We start from the raw sequence: 17,136 nt of genomic DNA on the forward strand, positions 1-17,136 counted from the left end.
ACATTTGCGAACAGGTAGCGAAGGTAAGCAAATATCACCCCTGAACATTTGCCTGCAAGCAAGAAATAGTGAGACCATAAAATAGAGAAAAGTCATAGAAAATGAAGCAGCTAAAGTGCTCTGGGAGTTTAGAATTCGAACAGACAAGGACCTGACACACAATACCTTAACAATTGTTGATAAGAAAGACAAAAAAATTTGTATAGTGGATGTGGTAGTACCTGGAGACAGCAGAATAAAAGAGAAGGAAATGGAGATGATAATGAAATACAAAGACTTACAGATAGATGTAAAACAACTGGGCAAAAAATAGTACCATAATAATAGGTGCCTTGGGTGCAATTCCAAAACATCTGGAGCACCACTTGAACCCCATCAGCATTGACAAAATCCCCATTAATCAATTGCAAAAGGCAGCTTAATGCGGAACAGACTACATCCTCTGATGGTATCTTTAAGACTATCAAACAATGTCATCTGCTTATCCCAGGTCCTTGGGAAAGACTTGATTAAGTAGATTAAAAATGCCAAACGCAGTCTAAATTTCTGGATGACTGTGTGACTAACCAACTCAAGTCAGTAATTAGTCATTAAACTAAACTAAACTACTTATTAAGAAGTTTATCTTTTTTGTTTTAAATAAACACGACATTGCCTTATTTGTGACCTACCTCACATAGGGAGCTCCAGTCAAGGGAAGAGTCTGTGTAACAAAGAACCTGAGATGCAGAAAGAGTTTTAAATATTGCACATCCGAAGGAGAAGTTACACAGTAGTTGATGAGGAAGAGGTTTTAGCTTTCCTTTCTCTCCCAAAGCAGGAATTACATTTTAGAGGAGTGCCCGGAAGATCAGTTCACAAATCCCACGAGTTTGTGAGATACACCAGGTTAAGTGGACATGGGGCTGGGCCCTGTGGGGTCATCAAGATTCTGCCATAAAGTCAGTTTGCCAATTATCTCTGTTTTCTGAGAAAGTGGACCTTAATGTGATTTCCAAATGATAATTTTTCAAGTTGATCACTTTATTTCTTAATGAACAACAATCCTTTGAGAAGAGAAGTTCAGAACTGAATGGTTGAGTGTTTTTTTTCTGACAACTCTAAAGTGGAAATGAATGCTGGTCATATGACAATTTATCATCCCCACTCTCCAGCCACGATTCACATTGAGATCTCTTTTGTGCTCTCCTTTCCAAACTACAATTACTCCAGCTGTGGCTTTTGGAGTTGGGATCACTAGTGAGAAATTTTAATTATATTTAGGTAGATCAAATGGAAGATGAGAAAGAACATTGCCTAGTGTTTTGAACTGGTAAGGAGGCAGGAATGTTTCTCTTGTGTAAAAACTTGTGTCTATTGAAAGTTGTAGAGAAGTTGGGGAACCCAACCTCACCTCACCTCACCTCACCTCACCTCAAGGATGCTTAGAGGCTTATCACAATTGAACTATGTAAATTATGGAACAACTGAAATGAAAGCTATCCTTTGACCGCTTGTAGTTGAATGTATGAATTGCCTCCAAAGAATAACCTTGCACTTAAAACAACAGAGAAAACTTGTTCCCGCTCCCTAAATACCAGTGGACAGTCGTCTCATGCAGAGAAGTCATTCTTTATTCTGTTGCAAACCAGAGGCCATCTTCAAGGTGTGGCTACTGGTTCTTGCCGCAGCTCAAGGTTTCCACTCATCCTCAGAAACGGCCCATCTTTAGGTTCAGCCTCTCACAGGTTCACCCATCACAGGATTGGAGAATCTCGAAATAAGAGCCAATTTGGAAGGGGCCTCATTTCTGGTAGATGAGTCCAGTTTACAATATTTTTAGAATGATTTTCAAGATACAAGGCTTCCAAAAAATAATCCAGAGTTTAAGTTCAGAACTGAAGTTGATTCCTACAAAAATTAAACTCAAAGAATTGGAACTTTTAAAGGATTTGGAGGGAAGGGGTAAAGGTGTTTTTTGGGGGATTTTGGATAAAGTTCACAACTTAGTTCACAACTTCATAGTCCATATGCAATTATGCTAATGCCAGAATTAGTCTGTTAGCATGCTTGGAGAAACCAAGTAAAGCTTGGTGTTAGATTTTTTTAATATTCAGATAGCTTCTTAGGGAGGTGGAAATTGGATTTATTTATTTACATATTTATTATAAAAGGGATTGTTATATCAAATGTATGTGCGTATTCCATGTGGTTGTTGTTGTTTTGGAACTTCAAAGTTAGTCTTCATTCCTGTTGATGGCCTGGACAATTTTCTTGGCAAATGGTTTGCTATTATCTGCCTCCTAGGGCTGGGAGAGAGTGCCTGGCTTAGGGACAGGAACTCATGGTCTTGTCATTCCCTGCTTGATGCCTTAACCATTACACCAAACTGCCTCTCCTTGTACAGGTCTTAGTCCCTTGCAAATAACAGGCTCCTTGGAAAGAGGAAGAATCTGGCCCTTTCCACAGTTTATTAAAATGAAAATTTGGTTTCTTTAATGGTGTTTAAATCTCTTGATTGCAAAGAAAATGTTTTCCAACTTCCTGATTCTGCTTCTATTCCTCTTTTATTTCTTCTCCCATCTCATCTAAGTTCCTGTTGGTGATTTTTCATTCATCGGTGGAATTTTTTGGACATATAAAGCAGTTCAACTGTTTCTCTTGCAGACATTGTGGCTTCTTTTAAGCTTTTTTTTAAATTAAAAGATGCAAAATGTTTGGATGTTTCTTTTGTAGAAATGTTTTATTTAAAATTTTAACAATGTTACCGCATACAGCAAAACTGTGCACTTGATATATCACAGTGTCTTAAAAAGGAAAATAATCATTTTTGTTTGTTTTAAAACTTTAGTTCTTTTTTGAAATTCTATTTACATCTGCCTAGAATGATCTGCAAGTAACACAGTTACTATGAAACCAAAATTCTTACAAAATGTTTACAAAAAACTAAATTTATAGAAATTTCTGCATGTCCACAAAGGAATTTTTCCCCTGAATGTCACAGAGACCAGTTCTGTGGCTGTTGTTAGGAAATCAGTCCAGAGAGAGAGAGGATGGAAGGGCAGTTCAGTTGCCATCCCCAAAATCACTGCAAATAGACTCTTTTTGTGCAGAGATATTGTTCGAGAGCCAAAGAAGCCCTGCTAAGGATAAAGAATGAGTTGCGTGGTTGTGAGTTTGGAGCATGTGGACTTTTGCAACTGGCCTTGCACAGCAACTTTTGTGGTAGACCAACAGCTCAATGTCCAAAGTCAAAGCTGTTTGGTCTTCCTCTAGCCAAGATGTTGAAGGTGACAGAGGGCCTTATACATCTGGTCTGGTGGGTCAGCATTTGCTGGCTGCCAGGGAAGCAGCTGGGCTATCTTAGGCTTCCAGGGCACTGCCCTGGCCTGGGTCTCAGCTGTGGAAAAGCTCAGTTGCTCTAATGAAGGAACAGCCACCTCAACCATTTCCACGGCTCTCTGTGCACATTCAGCCAGCACCACTTTGTGTAAGAAACATGGTCTTCAGATATACCTCACGTTTACTTTTAGTTCTTCCCAGAAAGCTGAAAAAAAGAGAACCGGTTGTTGATTCAGATGCCTGGTCTCCCTCAGTGGGCAGGTGACCTCTTCTGATGGCCTTTCCTCCAAGTTCAGCCTTTGGAAGCCTCCTCTTTATCGTTACACACAAAATGAAAAGAATTGCATAAGCAGACTGGTTGGGAAGGATGAAAGACAACAGAAAGGAAAAAAGAGCTTGCTGCCATGCTTAAAACTGAAAAGAAAAGGAGTCCATTTCACCTACAATTCAGAGATCAGATTAAGGGAGCTCTTCCAGACTAGTGAAACTTGGCCAAACCAAAACACAAAACAAAGAGAGGAACTCCTGACTTTTGAAAGGATTCTGTGATAACTAAAACAGCTTGTTTCTGATGTATTAAACCATTAGTGTTTCTTGGAGCGGGAGAAACGAATTGGTAATTAAAAATGAGTAAATGAAATGGATACACAAAACTGGCTTTACTTATCATCACATTCAATGCTGTACAAAAAGGACTCTGCGGGGAGAGTGGATTAAGCTAAGGAGCATCCCTCCTCTTCTGCCTTAAGACCCTCCTTATAGGACGGAGAATCCCCCATTCCATTTTCTTTTTTCAAGGTCCCAAGGGGCCCTGTTTAAAATGAGCTAAAACATTTAATGTTCTCCTAATCAAATATCTTCTCTTTCAGGATGTGACTGAACACCTTGAGAAATATTTCCAAACTCTTGGCTCCCTTTTACTATCTCCTGCCATCACTGCTGATATAAGTAACCCAAGATAGGAAGTGGCTGAGAATATTTTCTCCACCAGCTTCTCATCACAAAGCAGCTGCTTGGAGCTGAAATGAGATGGGAAGGGCGTACTGAAATCCTTCCCTGGGCTGCAGTTATGTTCGAACTCTCTTCTAGCCTGTTGTTTCCCAAAGAAGCTGGACCCAGCTCAGCCCCACACTTGAACCCCTGGGTTACAATGTCTCTCTGGTTGCAGCCTTGCATGCTAGGCCTTTGCTGGAGGAGCAGGAAAAGGATAAAGGACTGTTGGTGTTACTCAGCAAGCTGTCGTACATCAACAGGGAGCCAACCCACACTCAGTAGCACTGATGATGCTACCTAGTAGGGCAATAAAGTGTCTGCAAGCAAACAAACAGGCTCTGAGAGTATCAAGGATTCCACACAACTCTTGATGAGTCTCCAGGCCAAGCTCTGCTTCTGCTGCTAATGGGCCAGCTGAACCTGTTGTGCCCAGATCTCTTGGGTGACCTTGTTGAAGCAGCCGGATGGCTGTGGAAGAGGCCAAGGGGACAGCTCTCAAAAGGCACTTTAGAGGACAGCCTTGAAACAGCCTTCTCCCTCTTGCCACTCTGGCCATCCACTGATGCCAAGATTCAGAATGATGGAGGGAAGCTACGTGTTCCCGGGCATGTTTTTCTTGAACTGCTTTCAGCTTGGAAAAGTACCCGTTCCAGAAATGTGGCAAGCTTAGCCAAAGATGCTGATGCTAAATGCTGATGTTGGATAAAAATGTGTCATCTGGCTCTGGCTGCCACTACACCATCAGCCTTTTATCTACCAGTAACTTCCCAGGCCAAGGGATGGCACAGAATCTACACCTGGCAATTCTAGAAAGAGGAGGGTGGGGAAGAGCAGCCCCACCTCTGGCTCCTTCCAAATGGCAGGTGGCGATGGTCTTTGGTCATCGGGAGAGAAAAACTCTGGTTGGAAGAAAAATGCAAACCATGTGCTCTCTGTGGTGCCTGGTCAAGGCCAAGCTTTGGAATAATTTCATCCTTTGGGAAGAGCTAGGGACAACAAGGAGAACCCTTCTGGCAACTCCAAGTCTAGGTTGGATCACCTTGATAAATTCCCATCCGTTGCCTCTTGTCCTGCCCTCAGGTGCTTTGGAGAATAGGCTGACCCCCTCTTCTCTGTGACAGCCCCTCAGATATTGGGAAATTACCTGGGACCTTACTTGGAAATGTATCCTTGGGCACCATGGCACTTTTGTACACAGAGTGGCTAACCAGGAGCATCCATGCACTCATTTCGGCCACAGGCTTTGCCACTGCTGCCAGCATGGGGGAATGTCCGTCCACATGTATGGAATGTCACTAGGTCATACAGCTCTCAAATGCCCAACTTTGTCCCCTGTTCACCCCCCACAAAGCCACATTGTCATTGCTTCCTATTTGTAGACGTTGGCGTGTTTCTTTCCTGGGAACTCTGTCCAGCTGAATCTGGTGACTGGATTGAGCAGAGCCTGGCAAAGAGAATTCCTCTCCAGGGTGGCAGGACCATGTTGATCTGCCATGGTGTGCTCTGTCGCCTTCTTGTTGTATCTCCTGACAGCTGAGGGAGCCCCACATCTGCCATCTGAAGAAGGGAGGGCCCCCGTAGCATCACCATCACCCTACATGCCATGCCAAGGCGGTTCTTCCTGAGGAACCATTGTTCAGCCCAGCAGGGAGTAAAAAAAAAACAAAACACTTCTGCTCCTCCCAGCAAGGGTGGTTGCTCTGGCCAGGACCCCTCCATTGCCCTCATCCCCCCCACCTCTGCTCCATTGGTCCATGTGGGGCTCCATGTACCTCCTGACCCAAGGCCCTCTTGCTTATTGCCATACTTAATCCAAAGAGTGGGATCCGAGATCTCAGATGGAGGGAGGTGTCTGCTTTGTCTTTTACATTTTCTTGATATGTAAACATCGAGACTCTTGGAGGTGTCCAGGTGAGGAATGGGGGGCTAGCTGTTGCGAGGCCTGCAAGGGAAGAATAAGGCCCCTGGCTGCAGAAGTGGGGCCACCTGCTGGGGGTCCATCCTTCCACAGGTCTCCTGCTCAGTGGGCTGCTTCTCAGGGAGCCTTTTCCTCAGCGCCCCAGTCCTCACCCCTCTGCTGGCTAGGGGAAGGCAGGGGTCAACCCCGTGTTACAGGCCAGGTTGTCTTTGCTGGGAAGCCGCCGGTTGTTGAACGTGTGCATGTTGATGACGGCATCGGTCTTCACCATGAGGGGAGGCTGGGCTTTGTGCTTTGTGCGCTGCTGGCAGGTGAGGGACAGCCGAATCTCCTCAGCCATGGCGCTGCAGAAGGACCGCTGGAAGCAGAGAGGCCAGAGGAAGAGGATATTAGAGTCCGGGCTCGGCTCGTTCAAAGGTAAGCAAGCCCAGCACCCCAAAAGGCCCACCTACAGGGCACCATGGTGCTGCAGGGGAGCCATACAGAGGAAGCCCCTCCTCTTCTCCATGCAGCGGCAGGGGGGGATTGATGTGGATGTGGCTGATGATGAGTTAGGAGAGTCAGGTGAGGGTAACTAAGGGGATATGGGGACTGTCTGGCAAAGATGGAGGGGAGACTGAATACCTGTGTTCGGATATGTCGAGGATGGCCTAAGGAAGATGGTCAGAAATTCTCTTCCATTCCCAGAGCATCCAGAATCAGAAATGAAAGGGATAAGTTGCACTCCCTAGACTTCGTTTAAATATAAGGAAGAACTTTCTGATGGTCTCCTCTATACCAGAGTGGAGCAGTCTCTCTCCAACTCTTGTTAAGGGTCTGAACAGCCAGATGGATTAAGTCGTTTTCCTGCAGATGACAGAGGGCTGGACGAGATAATGCTTGTGGTGCCTTTCAGCACATATTTCTATGATTTTAAGACTCTGGCTCTTCTAATTGATTACCAATTTGTTTGCTATATAAACCCCAACACATTGACACTTTGTTCCACCCTGAAGTTGTGTCTTTTGGGAGGGGGGGGAGTGTTTTCCAATAAGGCCAGCAAGCCAAATGTGTTGTTTTGTGTTGGGGTGTTTAGAAGTAAAGCAGACTTTTGCCCATCTGGAGCATGTTAGTTCAGAGTACTGTACCTAGTATTGCCCCTGGGACAGTGTTTGCTCCCCCAACCCCTGGAGAGAACCACCAGTTCATCAGGTGACAGAGGAAGTCATTCTCCACATCCCCAGACAGCATTTCTTTCAACTTCCCAGTTCCCTGCTTTGGATTCGTGGCTCCCTGTTAGCAGAGAGCGACCTATCTCCTGTCTACAACACAGCCCTTTCGGCAGTGCCAAGAAGGTTCCACACCCGTTTTCACTCTGATTCAGGTGACTCTGAGGATACAGACCAGTGGTGAAATCTAAAATTTGTTACTACCGGTTCTGTGGGCGTGGCTTGGTGTGCGGGGGTAATGTGACTGGGTGGGTGTGGCCAATTTTTTTTTTTTACTTTTAAAACCATTTTTTCTACAACCTCTTCAGCAAAGAGGTTGTAAAAGAATGCTTTCAAAAGGCTCTGATGATCCCAGCTGTGTTGCCTGATTGGCAGAGGCTTTTTTTCTTTTAAATGCCTCTGCCGATCAGGCAACTCAGCTTGGATTGTCAGAGGCTTTTAAAGCATTTTTTCTACAACCTCTGAAGAAGTTGTAGAAAAAATGCTTTTAAAAGCCTTTGAGGATCCCAGCTGAGCCGCACAATCATCAGAGGGTTTTTTTTTTCCTTTTAAAAGCATTTTTTCAGCCAAAGAGGTTGTAGAAAAAATGCTTTTAAAAGTTAAAAAAAAAAGCCTCTGATGATTGTGCAGCTCAGCTGCTATGGGGTGGGGTGGGGAGGGATTTTTGCTATCGGTTCTCTGAACCACCCGCTACCGGATCGAGCGATCTGGTCCGAACCGGGAGCATTTCACCTCTGATACAGAGAATCCCCCAAGTGGCCTCAATGACTCTCCAAGTGCTATGACTGGATGACTGCAAGAAATATAAATCCTTCCATTCCCCACCAGTCAGTTAGAACCAAAGAAGTTTCTTGGATGAGAAGCGAAACATTTTCAAAGGAAAAAAAACAAACAAGAAAGTTCAGCTGCCTTTTGAAGAAAAGCACCTTTGGGACAACCTTGACCTGGATGATTGAGAATCTCCATAGAGACCTCATCACTGCTTCCCCGGGGCTAAAGGGAAGGAGGGATTTCAAGCTAGGTGCCTGAGAAGCTGCTTCCCCTCCTTCTCAGGACAATCTTCTCTAGATCAGTGTAAAAAAAAAAAGGGGGGGGGAGAAGAGTCAGACACACACTATGGAATTCACCTGTGGGTTGGCTCTGAGCTAGTAAAACCATGATGTTGGGGCGCCTCTTCCCTTTGGGATGGTCCAAGAAAAAAGGAAGAGGAAGAAGGAGGCCAGTACCTGCTCCCGCTCGGCTGTCTTGCGCAGCTTGTAGATGAACTCCACGGTGGCTACGAAGACCGAGAGGATGAGACCAGCAGCCAGGACAATGAAGAGCCCACCGATGTTTTGAATGCCGAGGGCACTGGCTTCCTTGCTCTCCTCTTCTGGGCAGCCATTGCTTCGCCACCACTTCTCCTTCATGGCGTGCAGCTTTGCTTCTTCCTGAAGCTGGAGGATCGCGATGGTGATCTTGTCTCGGTATGGCGAACCTATAAGTGGACAAGGCAGATATACCCAGGTGATAAAGCTAAAAGGAAGATTGCTCTGCGCAAAACCTACAGAAGAATTTTCAGTCAGATCTGTGGATTCCCGCAAACCTAGAAAAGCAACACACTTTTTGCAGACATTCCTATTGACTAGAATGTCAGACATAATTGATACAGCCATAAGTTTCCTATCTGCTTGCACTAATAATTTTCACTGCCTCAAAGGAATCACTGCACATTCTTGGTGCAGGATAAGTCAGCTCGAGAAAGGCAGTTTCAGAGGTGATTCTAAAGCATGTGCAGGAAGCTGTCCAGATTTCTTTGATAGTGGATTCCCTGGTATTCTCTGAGTATGGTTGCTTTCTTGCAGAGTTTTCTTTACCTAACTAGGTAACATCATTAGTGCACTGAGTTGGCCAAAAAAACATCAACTAGCAAACAACAAAGAGAACACCAAGGATTCCACAGTTCAACCCTGAGCCGCAAATATTCTCTTCTATTGGTTGTTTGATTGCTAGAGTAGACATGTGGGATGATGAGGGATTATCTCTAACCCTAGACTGACCCAAGACAAGCTTTGCAATTGTGCCTTGATAGCAGCCCGTTTGGTTTAAACCATAGTCTATAGAGCCCAAATTCCTGCATGCTTTTATCGAATGCTGCCCCCCTCTTTCCCACCCTTTAGCCTCTTGTTCTCTCTGGACCCTGCTGCTCTCACCCATGGGAGTGCCAATCCCATAGCCCTTGGAATCGATCAGTCCCCCAATCTGGGTTAGGTTGCAGTTTCGTTGGGTGATGTACTCAATGGTGGTGGATTCCATCAGCAGAGCATAATCAGAAGTCAGGGCACGCTGGATCCCTTCTTCGTTGTTCTTCACAAGAGCTGAGGGTTTGCTGCTCATGAAGGCCCACATTTTTTCAAAAGTAGAGATCTTGGACTTCTGAAAGGGCAGATCAATGGAAAACAAAAGAACAAGAAGGGAGGTTTTTTAAGCCAAGGCAAGAGGGATAAAGTAGACTTCACTCAAAAGCCATTGTGGGCCAGCTTCTGCACAGCCCTTGCCTTCATTTCAATTGTCATACAGCAGGAGATTTGGGCTCAAAATGGGCCAGCAGTCAAAAGGGGGTCAAGCAAAAACACTCTTCCTTTACATTACACAGAAGAATTCTGCATGAGCTAAATTACTCCAGCTCTGTTGTGGCCCCGCCCTCTGAGCCTATCCCATCAGAGGAAGAAAGCTCCGAGCATGAGGAAGAGGAGTCAGCCAGGCCTCCCTCTCCAGGCCCCTCCCCTCTGGCACTGTCTCAGGAGCTGGCCGAGGGAGAGGAGATTAGCCGGGAGACAGGTGTCTCGGATGAGAGTGAAGGAGAGACATCATTCCTGGACGCACGCCTCCGAAGGCGTGATAAACGATTGCAGCAGCTCAGGAGGCGTGCTAGGGATTAGAACTGAGTCACTGGACCACACCCCAGAGACTATATAATAGAGGGTGGTGGCCAGTGATCCCTGTGACGAACAAAAATAAACCTTGGATAGTCACTAAAGCCTCGTCTGAAACTGCTGAGAGGAATATTATTCCTGTTGGACTCTTGTACGCTGAGTATATTATCTTTCTGTTTCTGTGGAAATAAAAGCACTTGGCAGACGGTGTGTATATCGCTGCCAAGTTGGAGATAAAGACCTGGGTGTGTGCCAAGTGCTTCCTTAACCCTCGGCTGGCTGTGTTTGTGTGTGTGTGTGGACGGGGACAGATCAAGCTCCTCCATAATGCACATGGCTCTTTGATGCCTCTACTGTTTCTGGTGATGGATGGAGTTCCATGAAAATCATGAATGAGAAGAGTTTGAGCAGGTGGAATCACAGAAAATTCATCCAAAATTCAAAGAGCTTTTGGCAGGACTGTTTTGGCAGGCAAGTAACACATAACCTGATGGCCGGTTCCTTGGTTAGACTGGCAACCTGTAACTAAGGCAGACAAGCTCTGACTAGCAGGTAGCTACCATGACTCTTTCCAAGTTTGCAAGTGCTGGAGGAGAAGAACAGAACTACAGAGTAGAAGAGTTGGAAGGGACCTTGGGGTCTTCTAGTGCAACACACCCTCTCAAACAAGTGACCTCCATATCAATCCGGACAAATGGCTCTCCAATCTCTTCTTAAAAACCTGATGGGGCACCCACAACTTCTGGAGACAAGCTGTTCCACTGGATGATTGTCACTGATGTAAAGAAAGAGGATCATTAAGATTAGAAAGTGGCACAGGCATAAGAATGTTTCTTTTTAAAAAGTAAAACAGGATAGATAATACATCTCTCAACTAGGAGAGATCCCAGGTGGTTATCATCCTTGGACTTGGATGGGGCTGAACTCAGTGGTGAAATCCTCTGTGGGCATGGCTTGGTGGGGGGGATGTGACTGGGTGGGTGTGGCCAATTTTTTTTTAACTTTTAAAACCGTTTTTTTCTACAACCTCTTCGGCAAAGAGGTTGTAAAAAAATGCTTTCAAAAGACTCTGACAATCCCAGCTGAGTTGCCTGATCGGCAGGCTTTTTTTCTTTTAAAAGCTTTTGACGATCCCAGCTGAGCCGCACGATCATCATTCTGGCATTCTTTCCTATGGGATGAGAGATACAAAACACATACCTACTTCAAAAGACACACAATAAGGAATGCACTATTACAAATTTGGCTAAAAATAAAAAAACAGCATTACATGAAAATACCGATCTGGCTTTCACCACTAGAAGCAGTAAGGCATCCAAATTTAACAGAACTTTAAAAAGTAATTAGATACAAAGACTTAATTGAACAACAAGGAAAATTGAAATCAAAACAACAGTTGGAAACAGACCTAAACAGAGAAATCAACTGGTGGACTTATACACAAATCCAATCTAAACACAAGGAACATATAAAAGCATATGAAATCTATAGAGAGAAACAAGAATTAGATAAAATTATATTAGAATCAGAAGAGATACTAATTAGCAAAATTTATAAATTTTTATTACGATATAAAATGAGGAGGAAACAGTGAAGGATAGGATGATCAAATGGGCGCAAAATTTTAAATATACAATAGATTTGGAGAAGTGGGAAAAATTATGGCAAGTGAACGCAAAATTAACACTAGCGTTAAGGCATACAAGGAAAACCAGTTGAAGATGTTTTACAGATGGCATATGTCACCAACAAGTTTGGCAAAAATACACCCGAAAAACAGTGCAATATGTTGGAAATGTAAGAAATCTCAAGGAACCTTTTACCATCTATGGTGGACATGCCCGGCAGCAAAAAAAATTTGGTCTAATATTAAGAAATGGATGGAACAAATAACAAAACTGCAAATAGAAAAGAATCCAGAAACATTCCTGTTAGGAATCTTTACAAAATCATACCCCAAAGAAATAAAATATTTGATGATACATATGTTAACTGCAGCACGAATAACATATGCAAAAAACTGGAAACAGGAAAAAATCCCAACCGAAGAAGAACTAATAGATAAAATCTTAGAATGTGCTGAAATGGACAGATTAACAAAAGAAATCAAAGAAAAAGAAGAGACAGACTACTACAGAATATGGAACAAATGGTATAATTGGCTTAACACCATCAATAAAGAAACATAAATACAAGAAGAAAAGAATAAAAATGTAAATATGTATATAAATAATTTTTATAGGTATATAATATGAATATAGAAATGTAAAAAAGTAAAGATATAATCAAAATATATAGATTTCTATGGGGGAAAGACAAGGAGGGGGAAAAAAAGAAAAGAAGAATAGGAAGAGGGGGAAAAAAGTATTAGATTAAGAAGAAGGGGAAGAAATATAAAGTATCAGATGGAAAACCACTATGAAACAATGCTTTAAAAGGATAAGCTATTTATTTATATGTTGTATGTTGTGTAAATGTCTAATTTGTGTTTTAATAAAATTTATAAAATTTTAATTAAAAAAAAAGTTAAAAAAAAGCCTCTGATGATTGTGCAGCTCAGTTGGGCATGGGGGGGTGAAGGGTGGGCAGGGATTTTTGCTACCGGTTCTCCGAACCACCCGCCTCCATCGCTACCGGATCAGACGATCTGGTCCGAACTGGGAGCATTTCACCCCTGGCTGAACTATCCCAGGCAGACTTGATGCATAACTTGGGGGTCCCTGACTCACAGTTCCTGCTCAAAAAGCAGGTGGCAGCCATGGCCAGGAGGCCCTTTGCCTAATTCTGTGTTGCACACCAATTGCATCCTTCCCTGGACAGGGAGTCTCTACACTCAGTCACTCATGCCCTGGTCATCTCCCAATTGCTCAGTGAAGTGCACTGGGTATCAGTTTGCTTCTGGGTCCAATTCAAGGTGTTGGCCATCACCTATAAAGCTCTACAAGGCATAGGACCAGGTTATCTACAGATCCAGCTTCACCCAATCTCATCAGCCCGTCTCACTTGATCAGGCAGGGAAGGTATGTTGTAGACCCCATCAGTCAAATGATTTTGACTGGCACAATCTAGGAAGGCAGCTTTCTCAGTCGCTGCCCCTGCTTTATTGAACATCCAACCCCCAGAAGGGAGGAAAGCCCCCAATTGACTTTCCACAAAGGGGTCAGAACTTGGCCTTGGCTTTGTGGTGGTGGTGGGGCACAGAGGAAAACCCAGTTGTGTGGCTGGGTAGTTCCTTGAGAGCAAACCCCCCCCCTCAGACTATTGGATGTTAAATAGCCATATTAGGACTTTTTTTTTATTCTATAATTTTAAAATTTTTAATCCTAATTTAATTTTTAATTTTAATGCTAATTTTTCTACATTGTTTTGCTTATTGGTTATATTGTACATGGCCTAAAAGGAGGTTTAGAAATATGAAATAAAATAATAACATGAAATAACATTTTAAAAAATTAAATAAATAAATCAAATAAATAAATAAAGCTATCCATTTCAGATGTTTCTAAAACAAAAGCAAATAAAGAAGTATTTGGCTGTGCTTATATATAATCCTAGACCAGCCACGCTGTCTGAAGAATTCAGGGAATTGAAGTCCACAAGTCTTAAAGTTGCCAAGTTTGGAGACTCCTGCCCTAGACAATAGTTTAAATCATGACTCAGTGGCTGGGTTGGAAGAGACATCAAAAGTAATCTAGCCCATCCCCATGCAGAGGCAGTAACCCAGTCTACCTATCTAGTCTCTGCTAACATTAGCTTAAGAAAGAGTCTATCTCCTTGGAGGACGCCAACACCACTTCCAGGAGTTCACCCCGCCTGGCCGTCTTGAACCCCATTGCATTATAACAGGGAACCAGTTTGATTCATCATTCATGGATCAGCCTTTCCAATATTCCAAAATGCTATCTCTGATTTACAGTATCTCTGAGGCAATTTAAGGTGTACTAAGGCCCATCAACCTTTTCTCAGGAGGTTCATTTTGAGGCCCACACCTTTTTCTGCTTCTTAGTCTCATTCTGAACTTGCAGATGCTCCATAAATCCAAGCTGATGGAGCAACCAGCTAAGTTTAGCAGAAAACAAAGTAGCTCCTCTGATCTTCTCACTGCCAAGTTCAGAAGGAGAAGCAAATTGTATCTCATAGAAAACATGGCTTCAATACTACCGTTTTCAACTTAAGTTCTTATTTGTTTGTTTGATTTGCCCCCTACCACAATTACACAGACCCTTGGTATCTGTCGCTAGCCCATTGCCTTTGATTTCCAGCAAATTTTGAGAGCGCCTACAAAAATAAGTTTGTACTTTCCATGCCAAGCTAGCCTTTTTGTGTATTGGTGTGTGTGTGTGTGTGTGTGTGTGTGTGTGTGTGTGTGTGTGTGTGTATACATGGAGAACCACATGTGTCATAAAAGCACTATATTTTCACTCATTGCCAGAAAAATTACCAGAATCTAAGGGAAGGCAATATACAATTAGCACAGACGTGGGTGTACACTTGCTCCAGCCTTAACTTGCATCTGAAGAGGTTACGTATATTACTACGGTAGCAATTAGAAGCTGACATCAATACAATAGGTGGCTAACAATATCAGCTTTTGAAGTTAATCGGGTATCTGGCATATATTGATTGAACTGCCACACAGCATTTTGAAAATAGCCAAACAAAAGATTTATCGAGACACCCCCACATTTGTTACAACATGACTGGGTGCTCTAATGCTTCTCCACCCTCAAGCAAATGAAAAGCACTTTAAATTAGTTTTTTTGCTCAAATTGATAGCGTCTTGCAGTTGCAGCCATTTAAGCTGCTGATTTGGGATCCATTTTCCTTTTGGCAAAGGAAAACCCTTTGTGCAGCTTGTCATGTACCTCTGTGGTAAGCACAAGATTCTGGGTTGTTTAGGACTTCCTGTTTGCTGCTGGCCGCCGCCAGACGTTCCTTTGGGATCGTCAGCTTCCACTGCCTGTCAGAGCCGCCTTCACAACGGAACGGCGGCTCGAAAAAACTCCGTTCCCATGAGGAAACGGAGATAGAGCCGGCAGGGGTGGGTAGAACTCTCTGCAGAGTCCCAAAAGTTTTTCTTTTACTTTTGGGATGGAGCGGATGAGATGCCCCATATCCCCAGCCGCTGCTCCGGGCTTTGGGAGACCTCTGCTAATGCAGAGCCAGGCGTCAAAAGCAAGCCTGCGAATTTGACAGATTACTCAAAGAAAATGTGAGCTGGACCTGTAATACTGAAGCGCAAGTATTTTACTTATCTTTTAAAAATTACTTAAGAGAATAGAGGAAGAGAAAGAGGAAAAAAGTTTCTTTTTAAAATGGCGTCTGCCGCGGCTGGAGAAGAGTTTGAGAGGGAAAGTTCTTCCGTTTTTTATTATTACAATGTAGCGGAATAAATACCACTGGCTACATTTGTAGATAAAACTCCGCTCCTGTTTTTGTTTTTCTCTTTTTCCCTTGTTGCTGGCTGGAAGTCTTTTGTCTTGGTTTTTTTTTTTTTTTTTCTTCTAACAAAGCCTGTTTAGGCGGAAACATGGCACTGAGGCTTGTGAAGTCAGACAAGCAAATAGGTGGGGGGGATTCCCCCACTAAGAATTTAAAGGAACAAGTTTTAACTCTTCAGTCCCAGAAACCTGATTTTAATATAATAGAATTTCTCTTAGAGGAGATTGAAAGAAGGGATGAGATTGTGAATCAGCAACTTGAAAAATTTAAGCAGGAAACTAAGGAATTGGTGAAATCCAAGTTTGACTTTTTGCAGCAAAAAATTTTAAAAGTGTCAGAATTCATGATTCGGTTGGATACAAATACTAATTTACTAGAGTCAAAAATGGATGAAATTCAAGATAAATTGGACAATAGAATTCAAAAAATTGAAAATGATTTGTTAAATATTCAGGATTATAGTTCAGAAGAAAAATTTAAAATGGATGCTGACCAAAAGTCTGGTAATGTAGAAAATTTGCAACAGAGGATTGATAAAGAGGTTCTAAAGATACAATATAATTTCACAGAATATGCAATAAGACTTAGAGGTTTGCAGGAAAATAACAGAGATGACTTAAGGAAAATATCTTCTGAATTTCTAGCTGGGATTTTAAAGATTCAACCTGAGGAAGTGTTTTGTAGGATTGACAGAGCTTATCGAATAAACTCCTGGACTGCCAAGCAAAGGCAATTGCCTAGAGATGTGGTAATCTATTTTTCAGATAAAGAAATTAGGAATAAAATTGTGCAAAATTCCTTCAATTCTAATTTGCAATTGTATGGAAGAAAGATTTGGATTTACAAGGAACTCCCACCTAAGATATTAATGGAAAGGAAGAAATTTGGCTTTCTGGTGTCTGAGTTAAAAAGGAGAAATATTCAATTCCGGTGGGACGTCCCAGTTGGTATTATATTGAGATATCAAGGAGAAAGATACCAGTTAAATACTGTTGAAAGAGCGGAAGAATTTTATCAAAATAGGTTGAAAATGAATTTAACGTCTTCAGATATAATACAGGACAAGCAGAAGGAGCTGGAATTAAAGACAGAGACTGTACCAGATAAATTGCCTTTGGATTTATCGGATACCCCAGCTGGATTATCTACAAATTTGAGAGAAGTGCCATCTGATTTTAATGTGATGACTTATCAAGGCAAGGACAAGCATGGAAACCAATTAGAGGATATACAAGGGATAAAAAAGAAACGCGAGACACAAAAAATTAGGATGGAAGTCAAACCCACAAAAAGAAAACAAAAAAAGAAATAGGTTGTACAAAAATAGAAATTTCTAACC

At 42.7% G+C, this 17,136-nt stretch overlaps 1 protein-coding gene across 2 annotated transcripts in view; it reads right to left on the bottom strand.

Moving 5' to 3' along the window:
* Positions 1 to 2,703: 2,703 nt before the first annotated feature.
* The window catches only part of GRIK3 (glutamate ionotropic receptor kainate type subunit 3), a 397,845-nt gene continuing 383,412 nt past the window's right edge, over positions 2,704 to 17,136 (bottom strand). For both annotated transcript variants that reach the window (XM_034413166.3, XM_060691366.2), the window contains exons 14-16: positions 9,633 to 9,855; positions 8,667 to 8,917; positions 2,704 to 6,590 (exon numbers count right to left, since the gene is read on the bottom strand). In XM_034413166.3, coding sequence (XP_034269057.1) covers positions 6,396 to 6,590; positions 8,667 to 8,917; positions 9,633 to 9,855 — 669 coding nt within the window. In that variant the 3' untranslated portion in view covers positions 2,704 to 6,395. The remainder of the gene's footprint in view (positions 6,591 to 8,666; positions 8,918 to 9,632; positions 9,856 to 17,136) is intronic.

This window comes from Pantherophis guttatus, chromosome 10 (assembly GCF_059756535.1).
Source record: "Pantherophis guttatus breed Tessera chromosome 10, ASM5975653v1, whole genome shotgun sequence".
NCBI classification, from domain to species: Eukaryota; Metazoa; Chordata; class Lepidosauria; order Squamata; family Colubridae; genus Pantherophis; species Pantherophis guttatus.